Source organism: Mus musculus, chromosome 10 (genome assembly GCF_000001635.26).
Source record: "Mus musculus strain C57BL/6J chromosome 10, GRCm38.p6 C57BL/6J".
Classification (NCBI taxonomy): Eukaryota; Metazoa; Chordata; class Mammalia; order Rodentia; family Muridae; genus Mus; species Mus musculus.
This window is the reverse complement of record NC_000076.6, coordinates 42,376,655-42,400,889: the sequence shown is the minus strand read 5'-3', so window position 1 is coordinate 42,400,889 and position 24,235 is coordinate 42,376,655. Positions and strand designations below refer to the sequence as shown.

At 40.0% G+C, this 24,235-nt stretch overlaps 1 protein-coding gene across 6 annotated transcripts in view; it reads left to right on the top strand.

Annotated features, from left to right (window-relative positions):
* The window catches only part of Afg1l (AFG1 like ATPase), a 165,985-nt gene that overhangs the window by 77,676 nt on the left and 64,074 nt on the right, over positions 1–24,235 (top strand). For all 6 annotated transcript variants that reach the window (XM_030245011.1, XM_006512698.1, XM_017313883.2 and 3 more), the window contains one exon: positions 491–549. In XM_030245011.1, the coding sequence (XP_030100871.1) occupies positions 491–549 (59 nt within the window). The remainder of the gene's footprint in view (positions 1–490; positions 550–24,235) is intronic.

The following is a 24,235-nucleotide window of genomic DNA, read 5'->3' as shown; positions in this document are numbered from 1 at the left end:
AAGGGCCAAGTGGTTTTAGGTGTGTCTTGTCTTCATCTTCTTCTTTTTCTCCTCCTCCTCCTTCTCCTTCTTCTTCTATTTTTGTTTTTGGTCTGTTTTTGTTTTTGTTTTCTCTGTGTAGAATCAGGTTAATTTTAGCTCAGTGATCCGCCTGTCTCTCTGGTTTGCCTGGGACTAAGGGCATGTGTCACTGTGCCTCTCCATTGGTCCTCATCCTATACTGGATGCTTGCCTTGGGATTCTAAAGGCATGGCTTCACATTCTCAACTGTATCTTCCTCCCACTGGGCATTTTTCCATAAATGCTAATTTTTTCTTCTATGAAAAGTGTAGTGAGTCTTGGTATTGTATGAATAGAAATAACTTTGGTGATTTTTTTTTTTTCTTTCACTCCCTTAGTCAGTAGAAAGCTTCCTTAGCCAGGCTCAAGATAAAGTTTCACTATGACTGACTCGAAGTAAAAAGCTTATGCGTTTGTTTGTTTGTTTCAGATCTCTATAAAAATGGACTCCAGAGGGCTAACTTTGTGCCATTTATAGCTGTCCTGAAGGTAAGGGGAAATCATTTGTTCATCCACTGAGTGACACAAGCGGGTGATTCCTGACTCATTTGTAGGAAGACTTGCTTCAAGCAGAATTCATCTTCCTATCCAGTAGTCAGACAAGAGCAGATATCTTTTTAAATAGTATTGCCCTTGTGTGTTCATGGGAAAAATTACAAACCATAGTCCAAGTTGTCCCCTAGCTGAAACATTTGATAGTTTACATTTTATAAATCTTAATTTAAGGGTTGCTCGTAAATATTATAGCAGAATGTTTAAACTTATACATTTATTTCTGAAAAAGAGGGTTTGGTGTTCTTTGTTTCCTTCAGGCTAATGGCCATTATTAACATGTTTTCCTAGCTATTAAAGTTGCTATTCTAGAACACCATTATTACGAAAATATTCTAATATATTTAAATGTGATTGCCATCAAGTTATCATGAAATTATGTCAAGTTGAGGCACATAAATAGTTTAAATATTTGTGTGTGTCATTGCCGCACAGAGTTTAAAATAGTCTTCATTACAATATCATTAAGATAAAATAGCCTCCCCTTTTTACTGTTAATTTTAAGTAATTTTTGCATGATTATTCACTAATTCTATAGCCTACCAATATTTCTTGAAAACCTACTCTGTGCAAGCTGCCACACTAGTCATAGTAGGTAATAGAATTATGAAATAGGTGGTTTTTATCTCTATAATCTTGTTGAGAATGCAAACTGTACACAAATACTTAACGCAGAAAGCAAAGTATAGAGTTCCCAAATGACGCTCAATTATGTGCCAAATGTAATTTATCTAATTTTAGATATGCAAATGGTCTTGATGCATATCAACATATTCAAAAAAGAATAAAGTTTTATTTAGCAAAAACTAAACTTCAAATTTTCGTGCTAAGAAGGAAGAGTTGAAATAGCTTTAGATACTCTAAGCACACAGTCAGACAAGTTCTTTACCATAGCGCTGGATTATTGTTGGTGCCTGTACTAACTCAGAAGAATTCAAACATCTGTTTCCCTGACCAATTTTAGGTTCCCGGGGAACTTAATTTCTCCGAGATATTTATAGAAGTGAGGAAAGTGCTTTCAGAGGGTCCATCCTGTCAGTAATGTCTCCCTTTGATATTCATGCTTCACACATGGGGAGAGGTGATTTGCAATGTTTCTGCTCCACTCCAAAGTAATAAACTCTATAAAGAGACCACAATACAAACAAGAAATGAAGAAAAATCGTGCCCAAAATAGTATCTTCATATGGCGCTAATACACGAGCTATAGAAAAAGAAGGCTCACAGAACTTTGTCTATATACTTTTCTGGAGGGAACTTAAGCCTTTTATTCCTCTGTGGCCAGTAATTTATCATAATTCAATATACGATACCAATGACAGACAACTAAATCGACCCATCAAATTTCCTTTCCTTTTCTTTTTCTGCTCTTGATTTTTCTGAAGACAGAAGAGCACCCAAAATGAATAATTCATAATTTCAAATTGACCATGAGCTGAGATGTCCAAGAATCAATGTAAAGATTGCATTAGAAAATATCTAAAATGTCCAGTTCATTGCAAAGTTCTCTCATATATAACAGAGCACAGGTCAATGACAAGAAACTAGAGCTGGCCCAGGTGGAGCTTGTCCGTCTTTGTGCTGTTTAGCCACAAGAGTGGCTGGCATGAGGGAAGGTCTGGGGGACGTGCCTGTGGGGCTCCATCTTAATAGCTAATTGATACAAGAGGCGTGGCCTTCTGTGAGTGCCACCATTCCTAGGCAGGTGGAGCCTGGGCTGTATAAAAAAGCCAGGCTGGAAAGCAAGCCAATAAGCAGCCAACCTTATCCAGGCTCATGTCTTGAGGACCTTGGCTTCCCTCCATGAAAGTGAATTCAACCCTTCCCTTCCCTAATATGCTTTTGAACAGTGCTTTATCAAAGCAACAGAAAGCAAAGTTGGGCAGTTTGTATGTGTGAAGACTCCTTTGTAAGTAAGGATGGCTTCATATTTACTTGAGTGGCATCTTACCTACTTACAGATGATAACATGACTTTCATCTTGGCCCAGCTGAGAGAAATGTACAGCAGAAACCAATGTAAAGCACATAGCGGTGCTGATGATTGGTAAAGGGATAGAGGCACTGGTGGGAGGAGAGAACTGACTCTCAGAAATGGTTCTCTGACCTCCACACACGCTATGATATGTGTGCAGCCACACACACACTTACACATATACACACATGCATGCTCACACACATATATGTACATAAACGTGTTCTCTCTAAATAAAGATATAAAAGTAACAGAGTCTTATTAGTTTAGTAAAAAGAAAATTAGAATTTATTGAGGGAAAAGAATATTATAAATACATTTTCGGGGCTAGGGAGATGGCTCAGTGGTTAAGAGTACTGACTGCTCTTCCAGAGGTCCTGAGTTCAATTCCCAGCAACCACATGGTGGCTCACAACCATCTGTAATGGAATCTGATGCCCTCTTCTGGTGTGTCTGAAAACAGCTACAGTGTACTTACATACATTAAATAAATAAATATTTAAAAATGAATAAATACATTTTCTTTGTTTCTCCCTAGTAAACAGAATTTATAATGTACCACAGAAGCTTATAGTTTATTGCTTGATGTATTGAAAAATAACAAGCACTTATGTAAGTTCTTAATAAATAATAGCACTTTTATTAGATACTAGGAATGATAGGGAATTATATAATTAAAATACAATAAATATCAATAAATATGGTATAAATCTATATAAATACAATATAGACTATATATTGGAATAGTTTGTATATATATTAGAATTGTATACATGTATGTTAGAATAGTACATATATGTATTGGAATAGTACATATATATATTAGAATAGTATTCTGTCATAAAATGGATTGAAATTCTGACTTATAGCTATAATATGAATGAATCTTGAAAACACTATATGAAGTGAAACAAGCCAGGAACAAAAAGGATACATTTTTTTTAAAGGCCAAATATTGTGTGATTTGTTTATGTGAGTTACCTAAAGAGACAGGGAAATAGAGAGCAAAACTAGACTGGAGGGTATCAGGTGTTGGGCAGAAGAAAGAATAGATATTTATTTATTTTATATCTATGAGTATCTTGCTTACATGTATGTCTGTTTATCATGGGCATCCTGAATCTGGAGTTATGGATGGCTGCGAGCTGCCATTTGGATGCTGGAAATCGTAATCAGATTGTCTTTAAGAACAAGAGTTCTTAACCCTGATCTATCGCAGCCCCAGAGGAATGGATACTGTGTATACTGAGAACAGAGTATCTAGTTAGTAATGTATCTGTTATGATGAAAGGTTCCCTAAATGGATGATGATGGAGAACCCAGTGGATATGCTTAAAGCCAGAGTTAAGGTGATACATCTATGGTATGCATATTTTTTTTCTGGATAGGGTTTCTCTATGTAGTCCTGTCTGTCCTGGAACTCAGCCTGGCCTTGAATCAGAGATCAGAGTGCTGGGATTAAGGTGTGCACTACCATGCCTTGTGTGTGTGTGTGTGTGTGTGTTGTGTGTGTGTATGTATGTATGTATGTAGGTGTATTACATGTATTATGATATATATATATATATATATATATATATATATATATATATATATGGATACACACACACATATATATACACACACACTATAAAAGTCTAATTAAAATAAGCTTCAAGTCTCATGACAGATTACAAAAATGTTCTCAGGTTTTAGTGAAAAAAACACTTCCACCAAAGACCAGGAAGATCTCAAATTAGTGTGAAAAGACCACCTGACAGTGGCATCAATCAAATTGATAGAGATATTAGAATTATGTGATAAAAATTTAAAGTGGCCATAGTAACAGTGCTTGCACAGGCTGTGTGTATGTGCCTGGTACTGTGGTATTAGCACGCCATGATTCTAGAACGCTTTATTGGCAAGTGATGCTTACTCATTTCGATAGGGATGGCCTCCAGGCATGTAAGAAAAGTGACAGAACCATCAGAGGACTGATTCCCTTAGGAGAGGATGCTTCTCATAGAGCTTTTTATAGCTGTGGGGAAACGCAGCAAGGATCTGAGCAACCCCGCGAGCCAGTCTCACTAATAAATCTGAAAGACAGAAATCAGGTCTGGACAGAAGTCAGACAGTCTCTGGACACCGTGCCCAATCACCCGTGAGCAGCATCATAATGTATGGTAAGTCAGAGTTTCTTGTTTGCAAATGAGGACATACACTTCTAGATAGCATTCGAGTTAAAGAAATCACTCAGGGACTGAGGGCATGTATGTATGGAACACTTGTCATGCAAGCATGGACCTAGTAAGGGCAGGAGGCAGAGACAGGTTTTCAGAGCAAGCTGGCCTGGTAAAAAGGTCCTGCCCTTGTAAGTGTATAAAGTAGAGAGCAATTAAGAAAGACAGCCAATGTCAACCCTCGGGTTATGTGCAGAGCACACACACATACACACACGGAAAAGAAAAGGAGTCACATAAGAAAGTAGAGAAAAATAGTGTTTTCAAGGTCTATCCATGTGGTCGCATATCTGAGCATTTTGTTCTCTGCCCTCTCCCACTTTTAAAAGGCAAGGTTTCACTGTGTAGCCAGGCTGGTCCTGAGCTGACACTCCTCTTGCCTCAGTCTCCAGAGTGCTGGGATTATAGGTTTGTACCACTGTGCCTGGCCTCTGTTCTTTTGAATGGTGTGAAAATTATCTATTATTATATATACCACATTTTGTTTACCCAGTCTTTTGCTGATGGATATTTGAGATAACTGCACATTTTTCCTATTGTGAGTAAAGCCGCCGTGAACATTTTTGGTGCAAACACATGTCATCCTAGGTAGGGTTTCTATTGCTGTGGAAAACACCATGACCAAGGAAACGTGAGTAGAAAAGGATTTGTTTGCCTTTCATGTTCTGATCATAGTCTAGCGCTAAAGGAACTCAGGGCAGCAACCCAAGGCAGGAACCTGGAGGCAGGAACAGGAGTAGAGGCCATGAGGAATGCTGCTTACTGGCTCGCTCCTCTTACCTGATTCATCCTGATTTTTTTATAGCACCCAGGACTGTTTACTGAGGGGTGGCATTGTCCCCAATGTGCTGGGCCTTTCTGTGTCAAACATTTAAAAAATGCCTTACAGGCTTGCCCACAGACCAATCTGATATAAGCATTTTCTCAATCGAGGTTTCTCTTCCCAGATAACTAGTTTGTTTCAGATTGGCAAAGGCCCAATGAGGACAGCCATGTCCTTTGGAGTCTAGAAGTGGAATGAGGCACATCAGTTATGTTTGTTCTTGCTGTAACAAGAGGGAGTTAAGGAGGGTGGGGTTCCTTTCCCTTACAGTTTATAAGGCATCCAGTTCAGCATGGCTGCGAGGCATGGCAGCAGGAGTGTGAGGTCCTGACCACAGTGCGTGGACAGCCGGAGCACAGAGGGAGTGCTGGACTCGGTGGTGTTCTCTTTGCTCAGCCTGGGACCCAGCCCATGGGATGGTGCTGCCCACACTCAAGTGAGTCTTCCTTGCTCAGTTAAGACTTTCTGGAAACATCTTCATAGACACATGTGATGTGTTTCCATGGCGATTAGTCAAGTTGGCGATGGAAATTAACCATCACATGTGGTAATTGCATACTTAATTTATTTATTTTTTTTTGGTTTTTCGAGACAGGGTTTCTCTGTGTAGCCCTGGCTATCCTGGAACTCACTTTATAGACCAGGTTGGCCTCGAACTCAGAAATCCGCCTGCCTCTGCCTCCCGAGTGCTGGGATTAAAGGCGTGCGCCACCGCGCCCGGCTATACTTAATTTATTTAAGACATGGGCATACTGCTCTCTATAGAGGCCCTGCTATTTTATGTTCCCACCATCGAGGTCGTAGTGCCTCTACATCCTTGCCAATGCTTGTTTCTTTTCTTGGAAAACAATCAAACAAACAAAAACCAATACACATCCCACTGAGGCCGAGGTAGGGTCACATTGTGGCTGAACATCTTTTCTTCCTTTGGGGGAGTACAGTAGACTTTATTGGTGACATATGCCATTGTAGGACCTTAAGCACTTCTTCTCTGGGGAATCCAGCACGGAAACCGTCTGTGTATGGAGGGACTGCGTTGGTGGAAATGTATAGGGAGCTGAGGCCCTTTCTTTCTGCATGTGCTCACTGGGGCTCAAGATCAGACTTGACTCCTTGGAGTCATATGGACCATAGAGTTGGCTGTACTGTTTATGTAGCCGAATCCATTGTGCACCAGGGCATGAACTTGATAGAGAGGTTCTTGGGAGCAGTGCAGCCTCAGCATCAAAGGCTGATGAGTGAGGGTCACTGTGACGCTGAGCAGAAAACCATATCCTCAGTGCCCTGCAGGGTGCCCATCGGAGCTTCAGTGTCTCCTGTGGCGCACACCTTTAATCCCAGCACTTGGAGGCAGGTGGATTTCTGAGTTTGAGGCCAGTCTGGTCTACAAAGTGAGTTCCAGGGCAGCCAGAGCTACACAGAGAAACCCTGTCTCGAAAAAACCAACCAAGCAACCAACCAAACAAACAACCAAACAACCAACCAAACAAACAAACAACAAAAAAAACCTGTTCTTGATCTCATTACATCTGAGCCCTCTCTCCACATGCAGGTCACACCCATGATATGTTATGGGTGGGTACACAGAAGCCCCATGTCAGTGGACATCCTGTTCACTGACATAGCAGTATCTGTAAGTTCAGTACCACAGTTCCCTGGGGAAGGCACCTATAGTCTTCTGGGTGGCAGTGATGATGTGGGCCACAGTCACAAGTTCCATGGATGTCTTTGGTCAGTGGACTAAGCAGTTAGAGGCACTGCTGGCAATATATATATATATATATATATATATATATATATATATATATATATATATATATTTGTGTATGTATATGTATATATACACACACACATAGATATAATATATCATGATGAGGACCATATAGATAGCTCAGTGAGTAAAGTCATTGACCTGAGTCAAATCCTTGGAACCCACATGGTGAAAGAGGAGAACTGACTCCTGAAAGTTGTCTCCTGACAACTGTATATGTGCCATGGCATGCCTGCACACATAGAGCACATGTCCCTCCCTCCCCCATCCCCTCACAATCAATCAATGTAAGCACACACACATACTCACAATCTTAAATATAGCTGGCACTGGGCTGGGAGCTTCTCCCTCTGGATGGATGGCTTTTATAGTGCAGAAGATGATATGTAAGCTGCTTAGGAGAAATGTCATCCCTGTTGCTCGCGAGGTATTGGGACAGTCATCCATATTGACACTTTCAGAGTCTTTTAATATTTGCTTTATAAGTAATATCCAGAGTTCAAAATTATACATCTCCACATCCCCAAAGTGGAAGCCACTGTATTAAATGTCTTCATATGTAAGTTCTCCCATCTCAGCTATTCCTGGTTGTTGGTTAATTCCCCCATATCTGGTAACTTAGATCAGATGCTAAGACACAGTGTCCATTGCATTGAGTCTATTATTGCCTTTAAATGGGCTAAGATTCTTTTCTCTTTTTAATTTGGCAGTGGCTGAATGTCTTGCAGTTAAACTTGAGTCTATTGAGAGTTGCTTTTTGAGACAGGATTTCTCTGTGTAGCCTTGGCTGTCCTGGAACTCACTCTGCAGATCAGACTGGCCTCAAACCCACAGAGATCTGCCTGCCTTTCCCTCCTGAGTGCTGGGGTTAAAGACATGCACCACCACCACCACCTTTGAGGTGTTCTAAGTATCTTTAGGACGCATGTGTCCGGGTTTGTTTCAGTACTTCCCTAGTGACTCGGCTCAGCTCCAGCCTGGGCTCTCCAGTGAAGCCACTGGTGTTTAGAGAATGTTAGTTTACTTTGGCTATTCAGAGTGCTTACGTGCTTCCCCGTTTCGTGTGCCTTGTTCTTTGCTAAGTCATGTACCCTTAGCAACAATTCACCTTAATGTCAGTGCATGTGATGGCACCACAGCGTCAGGTATTTGAGTCCTTGGTTCCCAGTTGGTGGCACTGTTTGGGGAGACTTGGGCGTGGCCTTGTTGGATGATGTCACTGAAACCTCAAAGCCTAGTACCCTTTCCCCGTGCACTCTCTCTGTTTTGTACTTGTGGTTTGAGATCTGAGCCCTCAGCATCCTCTTCCTGCCTACTGCCATGCTGTTTCTGCCATTGATGACCTAACCCTCAGGAAATGTAAGCCCAGGTAAACGTCTGTCAGTTGCCTCAGACCTGGTCCTTTATCACAGCAGTGAAAAAGTAACTAATAGAGAATTTGGTTCCAGGGATGGAGTATATATATTTTGTGCTGTTATATGTTAAAAGTATGAAATTTTTTTATTTTTTATTTTTACAGGGGATTAAGGTTAAGAGATAGCTTTGTGTCTCAGAAAAAATTTTGTGCCTTTAAAACAATATTTAGACTAAAAGAGTCTGAGGACTTATGAATTTAGACTTAAGTATGTTGTTATTATAGCATGGCCGCAAGTCTATGGAGGCCAGGGAACAGAATGACATGGGTTAGTGAGAATGTCCCACATAGACTCAGATAGTTAAAGACTTGGTCCCCAGTCGGTGAGCTGTTTGGGTAAGTTAAGAAGGTGTGACCTTGCTGGAGAATGTTTGTCACTAGGTGTGGCTTTGAGGTCTCCAAGCCAATTACCATTCCCAATATAATCTGTCTCCATTGTGCTCTCAGTTCAAGGCATGAGCTCTGAGATTGCTCTTCCTCCCTTCCCTCCTCGCTGTGGTGTACTCAGGGCCTCTGTGCCCAGCCTACATTTCCAGCACCTTGGATTTTAATTATAAACAAAAAGAGTAGTTCAGTTACTCAGCCATGTTTTACCATAGACATAGAAAAGTATAAATCTGAAAACAGTGATGAGCACAGAGTGTCCCCCCCCCCCCAAGCCCCACCTCCTGCTTTGTTTCATGTGTGATGCAGTTAGGCAAACACTGGCCATGCTCACATGGGAGGATCTAGTGTAATTATTCAGGGAAGAATTTTCTAGAAGCCCTACTAATCACAGACATCGGGAACACAGCATAACGCAAGAGCTTGACTAAAGCCATGAAAATATGAGAATAATGTACACACAGGACCATACTGGGAAGGAGCATCTCAAATGCTGATTGAAATTGTATCTGAATAATATTTTAAGTGATTTAAATATTCTCTTTTAGATATTTTCAACACAGCTAAAATGATCATATATTTTTATTCAGATGAATAAATTTTTTAAACAGATCAGATTGGCCCACTGTTCTTAGGAAATCAGCAGATCTGGACAGGACTCTTATATTTAAAGTTGAAGTATTAGCACAAAGCAAATGGATTGAACATTACCACCATAAAAGTGAATGTAGTGGCAGGTGTCTTTGTCCAGTTTGTGATGCTAGAATAACTGGGAATGGGGGGTGGGGGGGGCGTGTGGTAAAGAATACAGGTCACTTGGTGAAGCTCTGGAAGCCAGGAATTCCATGATCATGGAAATGTGGATCTAGTGGGCCCTCATGCTGTATTCACTCCTGCTGGGGAGGGGGCACACAGAGAAACGTGAAGGAATGCACGCCCCAGGGACCTCTCCTGATAACAGTATCTATCAGTCCATCTCTAAGGTCGGCATCCTCAGGCCACAGCCGCCTCCTAAAGTCCCACCCTGAATTCAGCACTGTTGTGCTGAGGATACGTTTCTACCACATGCCTCTCTGAGGACGCATCAGAATGGCTGCAGGAGAAAGGGCTGAGGCCCAAGGTCAATCCTCAGAACTGTGGGCATGCGGAAGGAGAGAAAGCACTACAGAGTTGTTCTCTGATCTCCTCGTGCATAGTGGCATGTGTGTGTTCTCTCTCTGTCTCCCCCCTCTCTCTCATAGACATGCACGCGCGCACGCACACACACACACACACACACACACACTTATAGGAAGGCAGACTCGGAGCAGGAAAGAGAGAAAGACATGACTACTTACTTGTTGCGCAGAGTAACACAGGATGACCGCACTGACTTGGAAAACAAGTCAGAGAAATTTTATTTTCAGAGAAATTAAAGAAGTCACGTTACTAATACAGTAAAGGAGATAAATTGACTATAAGATCAGAAGAGAAACAAGCTGGCAGAAATAAAAACAAAGAGAAAAATTTTGGGGTTAAAAACTATTACAGAGATGACACCAGATAGGCAAAGCAGGTCCAAGTGTCACCGTTCATTCCATTCGTGTGTCTGTGTCTGTGTCTGTGCCTGTGTTCGTGAGTGTGTGAGAAGGTTTTCCAGTTCTGCTCATGTTGGACTTGAACTCATTACCCTCCTGACTGAGCTTTCTGAGTCACTGAGTCACTGGTCACAAGTCATGTCTGAAGAAAAAAAGACCTAAGGATAAAGTAGAAAATAGGTTTATAGTATTCACAGTGTATTTGCCTAACTCCACCAAGAATAATATATTTATCTGTTGTGTGATTTAACTCCTGGGCAAAGGAAAACTCTATAGTCAGTAAGAAAAGAAATTAAATGGGGAGGATCCCCGAGTTGGTCTGAGAACTGTCCATTCCAGGTAGATCCCAGAGTAAAGCAGACTTGTTCCCACCGTGTCAGGGCTGGCGAGATGACTCGAGGGTTAAGAGCACTGACTGCTCTTTTAGGGGAGTCCTGTTTAATCCCCAGTATCCAAATGGCCACTAACAACTGCCCGAACTCCAGCTTCACGGCATCCAGTGCCGTCTTCTACCTTCCTAGGATGCTGCACACATCCCTTCAAGCAAAACACCCATACACATAAGATGAAACAATGAAAAGAATACATGGTTTCTGATCGGTTAGATCAGTGTGCACATATAACCCCCTAGACATGCCAAGCATGGTGGCAGACTCCTGTGATCCTGGCACTGGAGAGGTTGAGGCAGTAAGAATTGCATATTCAAGGCTAGCCTGGACTACATTGTGAGACCCTGCCCAAATAAATGGGCCAGTGTATAAATAAATAAATACATAAATAAATAAATCTCTGTTACATTTCAGAAGGAGTTAAATAAAAAAAAACCACAGATATGTATTTTTGGACACATGATAATGTAGGAATTACAGTCTTTATAAAATTTCCTGAGCGAATTACTTTTAAGATTTCAACCCACCAGTCAAAATGAATAACTTATAAATAGAGATATTACAGTAAAATAATTGGTGGTGGTTGAATTGAATCTGATTAAACATTTCAGGCAATAGCATTCCTATCGTGTCATGTGAGCACTTCTGTAATTGAATTAAGTACGAGATGCCTGAGTATGTGGTAGAGAGAGGCAGCTTGAACAGAGAGAGCGGCAGAGGTCAGGATTCTCCCAAGGGGCACGTGGTCCTTACCTGGAGACTTACAGAGTCGAAAGTTACAGGGAAAACCTGAAAGGTGTGACCGTGAAGGAAGGGTGTACAGAAAGGAGGAAACCATGAAGACTGTAAATCTAAAATGTGATTAGTAATTAAGTTCATTAATATTTTATGAACTAATCATTACTATTCTTCCGTTTACTGGAGGCTTTGTGCGTTTGTATAAAACTTAGATTTTCCCCTCCATGCCTCCAAATAAAAGCAAGATGTACTTGGTGCACACGAATAAAAAGCATCATGTTGGCACTTCTTCCTCTTATGCAAGAAAGATGGTTAACAGAGCAATTGTTAAAAGTCTGTAATTTAAAACTCCCCACTGGCCAGCTGATGCAGTGTGGTATTTGTTGTGGGTTTTATATGTTGAGTGATGTTTTTCTAAAGTGTGTGATTATTTCTAAAGTAATTTTCTCTAAAGCATCAATAAAATTGTTAACACTTTCATTCTTTTACAATTGCATATACCTGTCTCAGCCTCTGCACTGTAGTAGTTCACAGAAACAGTACCAAAGTCAGCATACATAGGCAGTGGCCAGGTCTGGCCTGCTACCTACTTTTGTGAATAAAGCTTTATTGAAAAGCTTCATGCCTTTTTTTTTTTTTTTTTTTTTTTTTTTTTTTTGGTATGTTATCTATAGCTCTTTTCACACTGCAGCTACAGGGTGGAGTCCCCATGGCAGAGACTAATGGTCTTGAAAGCCTAACCATGCCCTTTTGCCCTTTCCCAGACAGTGTGTGGACCCTCACTGATGAAGCATGTGAGGAATGAACAGATCATATGTGTAAACAGCACATGTCCATGTGACAGGAATCCCATGTTAGGGTAGACTCAGTAGTAGCTCTCAGAGAAACTATTACTTCAGAAGCTGGAGAAATGCTTGATAAAAGGAGGGAGTTTGGCTGGCCAGATTCCAAGAGGGGAGCCATGAGGAGTTACAGCTAATTCAGTCGCTTGAGATTATTGGCTTCGTTAGAATCAGATGAAAGTTCATTTTCATATGTGGATACCTGCAAGCATCCAGGCACAGTATGTACTTGAAGCCTTGGAGACTGAACCCAGGCTCTGATCAACTACTGGTCACATAGCCTCTGTCTGAGCCATATCTGTAGCCTTCTTTCCACTCCATTGGTTGATTATTCATGGTCTGTATATCAGGCTGGTCCAAAGCTCACTGTGAAACTCAGACTGGCCTCAAACTTGCAGCAATCCTCCTGCCTCGGCCTGAGTCCATGCTGCCCAGTATTCTATACAGAGTAAAAGAATAACAGGCCTTGAGTGTATATTGATTGAGTAATATCCATTCAACATAATCCATGTTATCATCGGCATTTAAGATGGTTGTGATTAAAGCTATAGAGGATGACTATACTTTGTCAGAAGAATCGGTTTTTGTTTCTTAGGCTACTTCCAATTAGACTAATCTTAGCCGTGAGGGTCGGATTAGCTAGCAGTGATTTCTCTTCCCATCTGATCAGGTTCTGGGAACAGGTGACGCATCAGGGCTATCTTTTATATTTGGGTAGAAATCCTGTTTACTCCACTGCCTACCACTCATAGACCATTTTGTGTAATTTTTTTTTCCATGATGAAAGAAATGCTGTCTGTAGCTTTTAAAGAGATTCATCATGAATCTCACTTTCTTTGTAGAACTTTGTCAGTTGAACTCTAGAGTAACTCTAGAAGAACACCCTCGTCGGAATGTCCTGGGCATTAGCCTATGCCTTGTTCCTCACACACATGTGACACCACCAGTAACTCAGCGTCTGACTGTCATTGCCCAATGACAGAAAGTTCTTTATTTTCCCTTAAATGCTAAAATTGGGGTGAATGGCACGATAGCTGTGAGCTGGTGGCCAGCAACCTGCAGACCAGTCTACCATCTTACGTTTCTCTTCCATTAGTGCCGTGTAGAAAATGAAATCAGAGAACAGTAAGGTTCTAGCATCAGCTGTTAGGAAATTCCCATTTCTGATAAAACATTACTCATTTAGAAGTGTTGTTATTATGATTTGACTTAAATATGCAATGTATGGATACTTAATAATCAAAGAGAGTAACAGTTTTGTTGTTACTAAGTTTGTACTATTTAATATTCAGGGATGACTATACATCTCCATGGTAATATTTCTAGACTGTTATGTTTTCTTGATTAAAAGCGTGAAAGCTGTATCCTGGTCTTTATGACTTTCTTTATTGAGAATCTTTTCAGAGGGACTCTTAGCCTGTTAGCGACACTTTGAGAATGTTCGTACGCTGTGCTCTTCAGTGCCAAACTTTAGAAAACTTGATTATGACCTTAGGCAAACCACAGTGGCATTTCTCTTTGTCCAGCACCTGCGCTAGGATGCTAGAGCTGCTCAGTAAATGGATCGTGCTCTCTGGCCTGCTATGACTTTCACAACTGCTGAGATTTATTTGCCGCTGTGTTCCTGATGCCTTTTGGCACAGTGCATTGAATCATCAGAATTAGCCTCATGGGTAGTGTCTACCTAGCTGGCGTCTGCTGGGCTATCCCTCCCATCCCCAGTCAGCCTTACAGGCTGACGTCACTCTTCCTTAACATGATGGTGTCTTTACTTAGGAGTTGCCTTTTTAATACTTGAAACTGAAAGAAACAAAGGAGAACAGAACTAGCAGACCAGACTCCTGGGTTCAAGAAACTCTGACTTCCTACAAACCATTAGAGTTCACCTGAGTCCTGTAGGGTGTTTCATATCTTATAAGATGCCCCCCCCCTCCAATGATCATTTCATATGCATTTCTGTGATAGGTGTCTCTTAGGCCCAAGTAAATTAAGGATATCTACCCAAGGCGTCCCCTATGAATTTATTTCATATAAGCTTGAGAAAAATCAACTTAAAAATTACTGAAAAACATATTGATAGAAGAATTAAACGTCACTGGCAGTCATATTCTTGTTTTGTGTTTTTGAAGTGGATAAATAGGATTAAAAATTTTGAATTTTTGTAAAGTAATCTTGAGAGGTAATTCTTACCCATCTTTATCCCCAGATGAATACTTTGTGTTAGACAGCCTATAAGAAAATAATTTGGAGCATATGGTTTTAAAAATATTTTTCTTGTCTTGTAAAATGAAAATAAAGATTTTCTATAAAATATATTAGTTATAGACTAGTTTTTAACTGAAATCCAAGCAGCTGTGGCTTACATGAAAATATATAGTTTAATACTTGAATTTTTGTCGTTGAATAAATAGTTATTTTCAATTTAATTACAAGGAATCAGTTCTGTGGTGACAAAAATGGTTTAAAGGAAGTGTGTCTTAAATATGAATTAGTGGCTTCTTTGAATCATGAGATAAATTAGTTTAATTACACATGGCAATTTTCTTGGCTAGTGATGTAATGTGAAATAGAATTTTCCCTTTCCCTTCCCTTAAAACTCAAGCCAATTAAAAGAACTTTTAAGCTCTTTGTCACAGGCCACCATGGAGGGCTGCAGAGAAGAACTTTAATCCAATAAACATTGCATTTGGATCATGAAAAGCAAACACGAGGAGACGCTCCTATACAGGCGGGCGTTACTATGATCTACCCATGAAGAGTTGTGAGGAATTTGCCAAATTAACCAAGAGGTCCTCATATTTAACGCACAAACGTGTCAAAACTAACAGAATCATTATTTAATTTGCTTGAACTCTACATTGAGGGAACTCTGAAAAGCCACAACTGTTTTCTTCAAAGCCTCCACTGTGGGGTGGGACGGACAGGGCAGAGGGAGGTTGTGAGAAATCCAGATAGCATTTAGCCCTGGCCGGAGCTGGTCAGAAAAGGGAAGAGATAATTAGGCATAATTAGCGTGTATGAATCGTTGTCTCTCTGCCCTTAGCTTGAATAAATTTTGAAGAAAAAAAAAAACCCTCGTGGTGCAAAGCCTTTGATGTTGGAAGAGTCATTGTGACTTGGCTGCACACAGACAGGGTTTTATACTTTTGACAGAATGGTTGTGGTACAGAGAGACTGAATGGATCCCGCACCCCCGTCTGCTTTTACACCAAGGACTTTTGGATTCCCTTGAAACAAAAATGCATCCCAAGTTTTCAGTTGTCCTTAATGAGGCAGCGGACCTCCTCAGGCCTCCGATGGAGCCATCTTTAGCTTTGTTTAAATCTTAATCAGACTTTGGTTTTTTTCCCCCCCTGGGAAATCTGTTTTTCTTTCTTTCTTTTTTTTTTCTTTCTTTTTTAAAAACCAAAACAAAATTTCTCCCTACTTCTTAGCTTGCTCCTCTAGAAAGGATGACTGTGCAGGAGACCCGACCAGAGAAATTAAACAAAATTTATCCCATAGAAGACAATACATTTCTATTACACAGAAGACAATACATTTCTGCGCTTTCAATTCTTCCCGGTGAATCTTTCGCTCTTCAAATCGGTAACATTCTAGTAAGATTGTTTTATAAGAAAGATGATAAGAAACCACACAGGGAGTAATTTTAGATTGCTTTTTGCAAAGAACTTACCTTAAAATGGAAATGACACTAAGGAAAATGGAAGTATGTTCTTAGTTACAGGGTTTAAGTTTTTAAATGAGATCAGTTTGGTTAAGATATCACTCAGTATATTTACTGTGAACCTCAGTTTATTTTTGAGTGAGATTCACATCCTGAGAAGCTGGCTGTGTGTCCACAATGGTCTGTGCACTGTCATCTCACACCTGGGAAGCAAGAGTTTCTTTTGGAGAAAGTCTTGCATTTATTTTGAAATTTTTGAGTGCTCAGAAACAACCAACTCAGCTAAAATCCAGTGTTCATTTATTTTGCTGGTTGATTTGTGTTCCCTTGGATGGCCCAACATATTTTCAAATTGATCCCCAGCAAAAATAAATTAGTCACCTGAAAACTCAGAAGTCACCTATCTGTTTTGCAAGGGTGGAGGGAAAGCTGAGGTGGGTAGGTAGACTGCTCAGGCTCAGAGCAGTGCCCCTCCGTAAGTCTCCTGTCTCTGACACAGTTCCAACTGTTCCCTTCGGCGATTTGGCACTGCATGAAAAAACAACCCTCCCCTTCAGATCCTAAGTGCAGCACTGCACACCCCCCTCCCCCAATGTCCTTCTTTGAGCACATGTCATATATAATTCAGTCACCGCTGTCCCTTCCTCTCTTGTCACCTACGAATCAATGCTTGTTAGTGTCAGTGCTTAAGGATAGCTCTCTGATGACGTTGTGATTCCAAGTAGACTTCTTTCAAGCCACAATGCTCTGGGATGCTTTTGGCTACTTAACCCACTTTGCATATTGTGTCATTTGTAGAATAAAGTAGCCTTTTATACTTCAAGTTGATTTGAACTCTGAAAGGCAACACCTGAACATCTCACAAAACTGGATAATTATGGCTGATTGTGTTTTTCAGGTATAGGTCACAGGAAATTCATTTGGGGTAAAGTATGTACAAAGCTAAGAAATATGCAGATTCCCTGTTGTGGGACTGTGTAAAAATTATTTACAGTTAATACTTGCATAAAGGTTAGAAAGGTTGATGAAGTGATATTTAGTTTTGCTTTACTATTCACTGCATGTCAGAATGTAATTATGACTGATTCATGAAACTGTCTTAGAAACGAACCATCTTTATTAAAATGCTGATCAAGATAAGAGCTGACAGTAATAAAGAATAGAACAGTTTAGTCTTGTTGCTTTTGAATGATTGCTAATTACCCCAGAGGTCATGTATAGTGCTTGGTAGGATTCATTGACATTATTTCTTTTAAGTCTGCTGTTTCAACAACATCTGAGTGTGAAGACACAAACTGTGCACAGTGAACAATAGTTTGGCCAAGTTCTCCAGGCTCCAAATGCCTAAGACATTTGTTTTCCTACTATGTGGATTTACTTTTTCTCTGACAAAATCTTAATCATCCCAGGGGTGCGGGGCACACAGTCCTTCGTGTGCATTTGCTGCTGACTCTGTGTCTCCATGTCCCATTTGTAAGCTGCTCTCGTGCATCAGACATAGGATACTGAGATGGCCTTGTCTCAGTTTATACATGCATATAGCAAAAGCCAGACTGTGCTCTGCCCCATAAGTTAGAATCCTCAGAAAGGCTTCCGAACGCATACTTAGAATACATTCTTACAATCCGTAACTAGTGCTTAATTTACTTCTTTGGCTTTACTAAAAAATAACTTTTGTCATTTCTTCAAAGATGCTTGGGAATCTATATATTCTATTCCTTAGCCCAAAATGCTTGGTAGGATACATATTTTAGTAAAATTTGGCTATCTGGTTAAACTCTTTCATAATATCTAAAGTAACCTTTAAAATTCTTTACAACCCAAACTAGTAATGTGTGCATGCGTGCTTGTGTGTGTGTGTGTGTGTGTGTGTGTGTAAACCACACAACCATTCCAATCATTCCACACATCTGTGTACTTTCAATACAGCAGAAAAACCAAGAGCTTCCATGGGTTATCTTTAAATTGCGCTGTCATTTTCCTTAGGATTTCCAGCTAATAGCAGAACCAGGTTTACAATCCAGACTCTGTTCTTTCCTGAGTGTTTTTTTCCACCAGACTATGTTGTACAGTATGTGTGTGCTCATTATAGTTGCATATTTCATACATTACAACCTTTGGATAGAATTCATTATTTTGCATTTTTTTTTTCAAATAAGAATTCTTTATCATCGTTGTGTAGATGTGGAATCTGCCTTCCTCATTTGGCCATGGTCTGATAGGCAGTGAGTTGGATGGAATGAGATTCAAAACTTGTTTTTAGCTAACAACTTAAAGTTATTCCTCAATGACTTTCCTTTTTTGGTTCTTGTTCTTGTTCTTTTTTTTTTTTTTTTTCTTCCAAGACACAGAACCCTGGCTGTCCTGGAACTCACTTTGTATACCAGGCTGGCCTTGAACTCAGAGATCCTCCTGCCGCTGCCTCCTGAGTGCTGAGATTACAGGCATGCACTACCACGCCCAGCTCTCAGTTTCTTTTTTTTTTTTTTTTTTCTTAGATATATTTATTTTTATTGAAGTCATTAATTATAATTTTTAAATACACTTAGAATATTCCCTGGTATAGTTAGAATTCTATTTTTTCCAATATATACAGCATGAGGGCTGAGATAAATTTGGTTAATTTTAATTATTTCATTTATTTACATTCATTTGTGACTTGCTCTCAGGCCTCTTGCTATTTATTTATTTATTTATTAGATATTTTCTTTTTTTTTTTTCTTTTTTTTTTTCCATTTTTTATTAGGTATTTAACTCATTTACATTTCCAATGCTATACCAAAAGTCCCCCATATCCACCCACCCCCACTCCCCTGCCCACCCACTCCCCCTTTTTGGCCCTGGTATTCCCCTGTACTGGGGCATATAAAGTTTGCAAGTCCAATGGGCCTCTCTTTCCAGTGATGGCCGACTAGGCCATCTTTTGATATATATGCAGCTAGAGTCAAGAGCTCCGGGGTACTGGTTAGCTCATAATGTTGTTCCACCTATAGGGTTGCAGATCCCTTTAGCTCCTTGGCTACTTTCTCTAGCTCCTCCATTGGGAGCCCTATGATCCATCCATTAGCTGACTGTGAGCATCCACTTCTGTGTTTGCTGGGCCCCGGCATAGTCTCACAAGAGACAGCTACATCTGCGTCCTTTCAATAAAATCTTGCTAGTGTATGCAATGGTGTCAGCGTTTGGATGCTGATTATGGGGTGGATCCCTGGATATGGCAGTCTCTACATGGTCCATCCTTTCATCTCAGCTCCAAACTTTGTCTCTGTAACTCCTTCCATGGGTGTTTTGTTCTCAAATCTAAGGAGGGGCATAGTGTCCACACTTCAGTCTTCATTCTTCTTGAGTTTCATGTGTTTAGCAAATTATATCTTATATCTTGGGTATCCTAGGTTTGGGGCTAATATCCACTTATCAGTGAATACATATTGTGTGAGTTTCTTTGTGAATGTGTTACCTCACTCAGGATGATGCCCTCCAGGTCCATCCATTTGCCTAGGAATTTCATAAATTCATTCTTTTTAATAGCTGAGTAGTACTCCATTGTGTAGATGTACCACATTTTCTGTATCCATTCCTCTGTTGAGGGGCATCTGGGTTCTTTCCAGCTTCTGGCTATTATAAATAAGGCTGCTATGAACATAGTGGAGCATGTGTCCTTCTTACCTGTTGGGGCATCTTCTGGATATATGCCCAGGAGAGGTATTGCTGGATCCTCTGGTAGTACTATGTCCAGTTTTCTGAGGAACCGCCAGACTGATTTCCAGAGTGGTTGTACAAGCCTGCACTCCCACCAACAATGGAGGAGTGTTCCTCTTTCTCCACATCCTCGCCAGCATCTGCTGTCACCTGAATTTTTGATCTTAGCCATTCTGACTGGTGTGAGGTGGAATCTCAGGGTTGTTTTGATTTGCATTTCCCTGATGATTAAGGATGTTGAACATTTTTTCAAGTGCTTCTCTGCCATTCGGTATTCCTCAGGTGAGAATTCTTTGTTCAGTTCTGAGCCCCATTTTTTAATGGGGTTATTTGATTTTCTGAAGTCCACCTTCTTGAGTTCTTTATATATGTTGGATATTAGTCCCCTATCTGATTTAGGATAGGTAAAGATCCTTTCCCAATCTGTTGGTGGTCTTTTTGTCTTATTGACGGTGTCTTTTGCCTTGCAGAAACTTTGGAGTTTCATTAGGTCCCATTTGTCGATTCTCGATCTTACAGCACAAGCCATTGCTGTTCTGTTCAGGAATTTTTCCCCTGTGCCCATATCTTCAAGGCTTTTCCCCACTTTCTCCTCTATAAGTTTCAGTGTCTCTGGTTTTATGTGAAGTTCCTTGATCCACTTAGATTTGACCTTAGTACAAGGAGATAAGTATGGATCGATTCGCATTCTTCTACACGATAACAACCAGTTGTGCCAGCACCAATTGTTGAAAATGCTGTCTTTCTTCCACTGGATGGTTTTAGCTCCCTTGTCGAAGATCAAGTGACCATAGGTGTGTGGGTTCATTTCTGGATCTTCAATTCTATTCCATTGGTCTACTTGTCTGTCTCTATACCAGTACCATGCAGTTTTTATCACAATTGCTCTGTAGTAAAGCTTTAGGTCTGGCATGGTGATTCCGCCAGAAGTTCTTTTATCCTTGAGAAGACTTTTTGCTATCCTAGGTTTTTTGTTATTCCAGACAAATTTGCAAATTGCTCCTTCCAATTCGTTGAAGAATTGAGTTGGAATTTTGATGGGGATTGCATTGAATCTGTAGATTGCTTTTGGCAAGATAGCCATTTTTACAATGTTGATCCTGCCAATCCATGAGCATGGGAGATCTTTCCATCTTCTGAGATCTTCTTTAATTTCTTTCTTCAGAGATTTGAAGTTTTTATCATACAGATCTTTCACCTCCTTAGTTAGAGTCACGCCAAGATATTTTATATTATTTGTGACTATTGAGAAGGGTGTTGTTTCCCTAATTTCTTTCTCAGCCTGTTTATTCTTTGTATAGAGAAAGGCCATTGACTTGTTTGAGTTTATTTTATATCCAGCTACTTCACCGAAGCTGTTTATCAGGTTTAGGAGTTCTCTGGTAGAATTTTTAGGGTCACTTATATATACTATCATATCATCTGCAAAAAGTGATATTTTGACTTCCTCTTTTCCAATTTGTATCCCCTTGATCTCCTTTTGTTGTCGAATTGCTCTGGCTAATACTTCAAGTACTATGTTGAAAAGGTAGGGAGAAAGTGGGCAGCCTTGTCTAGTCCCTGATTTTAGTGGGATTGCTTCCAGCTTCTCTCCATTTACTTTGATGTTGGCTACTGGTTTGCTGTAGATTGCTTTTATCATGTTTAGGTATGGGCCTTGAATTCCTGATCTTTCCAACACTTTTATCATGAATGGGTGTTGGATCTTGTCAAATGCTTTTTCTGCATCTAACGAGATGATCATGTGGTTTTTGTCTTTGAGTTTGTTTATATAATGGATTACATTGATGGATTTTCGTATATTAAACCATCCCTGCATCCCTGGAATAAAACCTACTTGGTCAGGATGGATGATTGCTTTAATGTGTTCTTGGATTCGGTTAGCGAGAATTTTATTGAGGATTTTTGCATCGATATTCATAAGAGAAATTGGTCTGAAGTTCTCTATCTTTGTTGGATCTTTCTGTGGTTTAGGTATCAGAGTAATAGTGGCTTCATAAAATGAGTTGGGTAGAGTACCTTCTACTTCTATTTTGTGAAATAGTTTGTGCAGAATTGGAATTAGATCTTCTTTGAAGGTCTGATAGAACTCTGCACTAAACCCATCTGGTCCTGGGCTTTTTTTGGTTGGGAGACTATTAATAACTGCTTCTATTTCTTTAGGTGATATGGGACTGTTTAGATGGTCAACTTGATCCTGATTCAACTTTGGTACCTGGTATCTGTCCAGAAATTTGTCCATTTCGTCCAGGTTTTCCAGTTTTGTTGAGTATAGCCTTTTGTAGAAGGATCTGATGGTGTTTTGGATTTCTTCAGGATCTGTTGTTATGTCTCCCTTTTCATTTCTGATTTTGTTAATTAGGATTTTGTCCCTGTGCCCTTTAGTGAGTCTAGCTAAGGGTTTATCTATCTTGTTGATTTTCTCAAAGAACCAACTCCTCGTTTGGTTAATTCTTTGAATAGTTCTTCTTGTTTCCACTTGGTTGATTTCACCCCTGAGTTTGATTATTTCCTGCCGTCTACTCCTCTTGGGTGAATTTGCTTCCTTTTTTTCTAGGGCTTTTAGATGTGTTGTCAAGCTGCTAGTATGTGCTGTCTCCCGTTTCTTCTTGGAGGCACTCAGCGCTATGAGTTTCCCTCTTAGAAATGCTTTCATTGTGTCCCATAGGTTTGGGTACGTTGTGGCTTCATTTTCATTAAACTCTAAAAAGTCTTTAATTTCTTTCTTTATTCCTTCCTTGACCAAGGTATCATTGAGAAGAGTGTTATTCAGTTTCCACGTGAATGTTGGCTTTCCATTATTTATGTTGTTATTGAAGATCAGTCTTAGGCCATGGTGGTCTGATAGGATACATGGGACAATTTCAATATTTTTGTATCTATTGAGGCCTGTTTTGTGACCAATTATATGGTCAATTTTGGAGAAGGTCCCGTGAGGTGCTGAGAAGAAGGTATATCCTTTTGTTTTAGGATAAAATGTTCTGTAGATATCTGTCAGGTCCATTTGTTTCATAACTTCTGTTAGTTTCACTGTGTCCCTGTTTAGTTTCTGTTTCCACGATCTGTCCTTTGAAGAAAGTGGTGTGTTGAAGTCTCCCACTATTATTGTGTGAGGTGCAATGTATGCTTTGAGCTTTACTAAAGTGTCTCTAATGAATGTGGCTGCCCTTGCATTTGGTGCGTAGATATTCAGAATTGAGAGTTCCTCTTGGAGGATTTTACCTTTGATGAGTATGAAGTGTCCCTCCTTGTCTTTTTTGATAACTTTGGGTTGGAAGTCGATTTTATCCGATATTAAAATGGCTACTCCAGCTTGTTTCTTCATACCATTTGCTTGGAAAATTGTTTTCCAGCCTTTCACTCTGAGGTAGTGTCTGTCTTTTTCCCTGAGATGGGTTTCCTGTAAGCAGCAGAATGTTGTGTCCTGTTTGTGTAGCCAGTCTGTTAGTCTATGTCTTTTTATTGGGGAATTGAGTCCATTGATATTAAGAGATATTAAGGAAAAGTAATTGTTGCTCCCTTTTATTTTTGTTGTTAGAGTTGGCATTCTGTTCTTGTGGCTGTCTTCTTTTTGGTTTGTTGAATGATTACTTTCTTGGTTGTTCTAGGGCGTGATTTCCGTCCTTGTATTGCTTCTTTTCTGTTATTATCCTTTGAAGGGCTGGATTCGTGGAAAGATATTGTGTGAACTTGGTTTTGTCGTGGAATACTTTGGTTTCTCCATCTATGGTAATTGAGAGTTTGGCCGGGTATAGTAGCCTGGGCTGGCATTTGTGTTCTCTTAGTGTCTGTATAACATCTGTCCAGGCTCTTCTGGCTTTCATAGTCTCTGGTGAAAAGTCTGGTGTAATTCTGATAGGCCTTCCTTTATATGTTACTTGACCTTTCTCCCTTACTGCTTTTAATATTCTATCTTTATTTAGTGCATTTGTTGTTCTGATTATTACGTGTCGGGAGGAATTTCTTTTCTGGTCCAGTCTATTTGGAGTTCTGTATGCTTCTTGTATGATCATGGGCATCTCTTTTTTTATGTTTGGGAAGTTTTCTTCTATTATTTTGCTGAAGATATTAGCTGGCCCTTTAAGTTGAAAATCTTCATTCTCATCAATTCCTATTATCCGTAGGT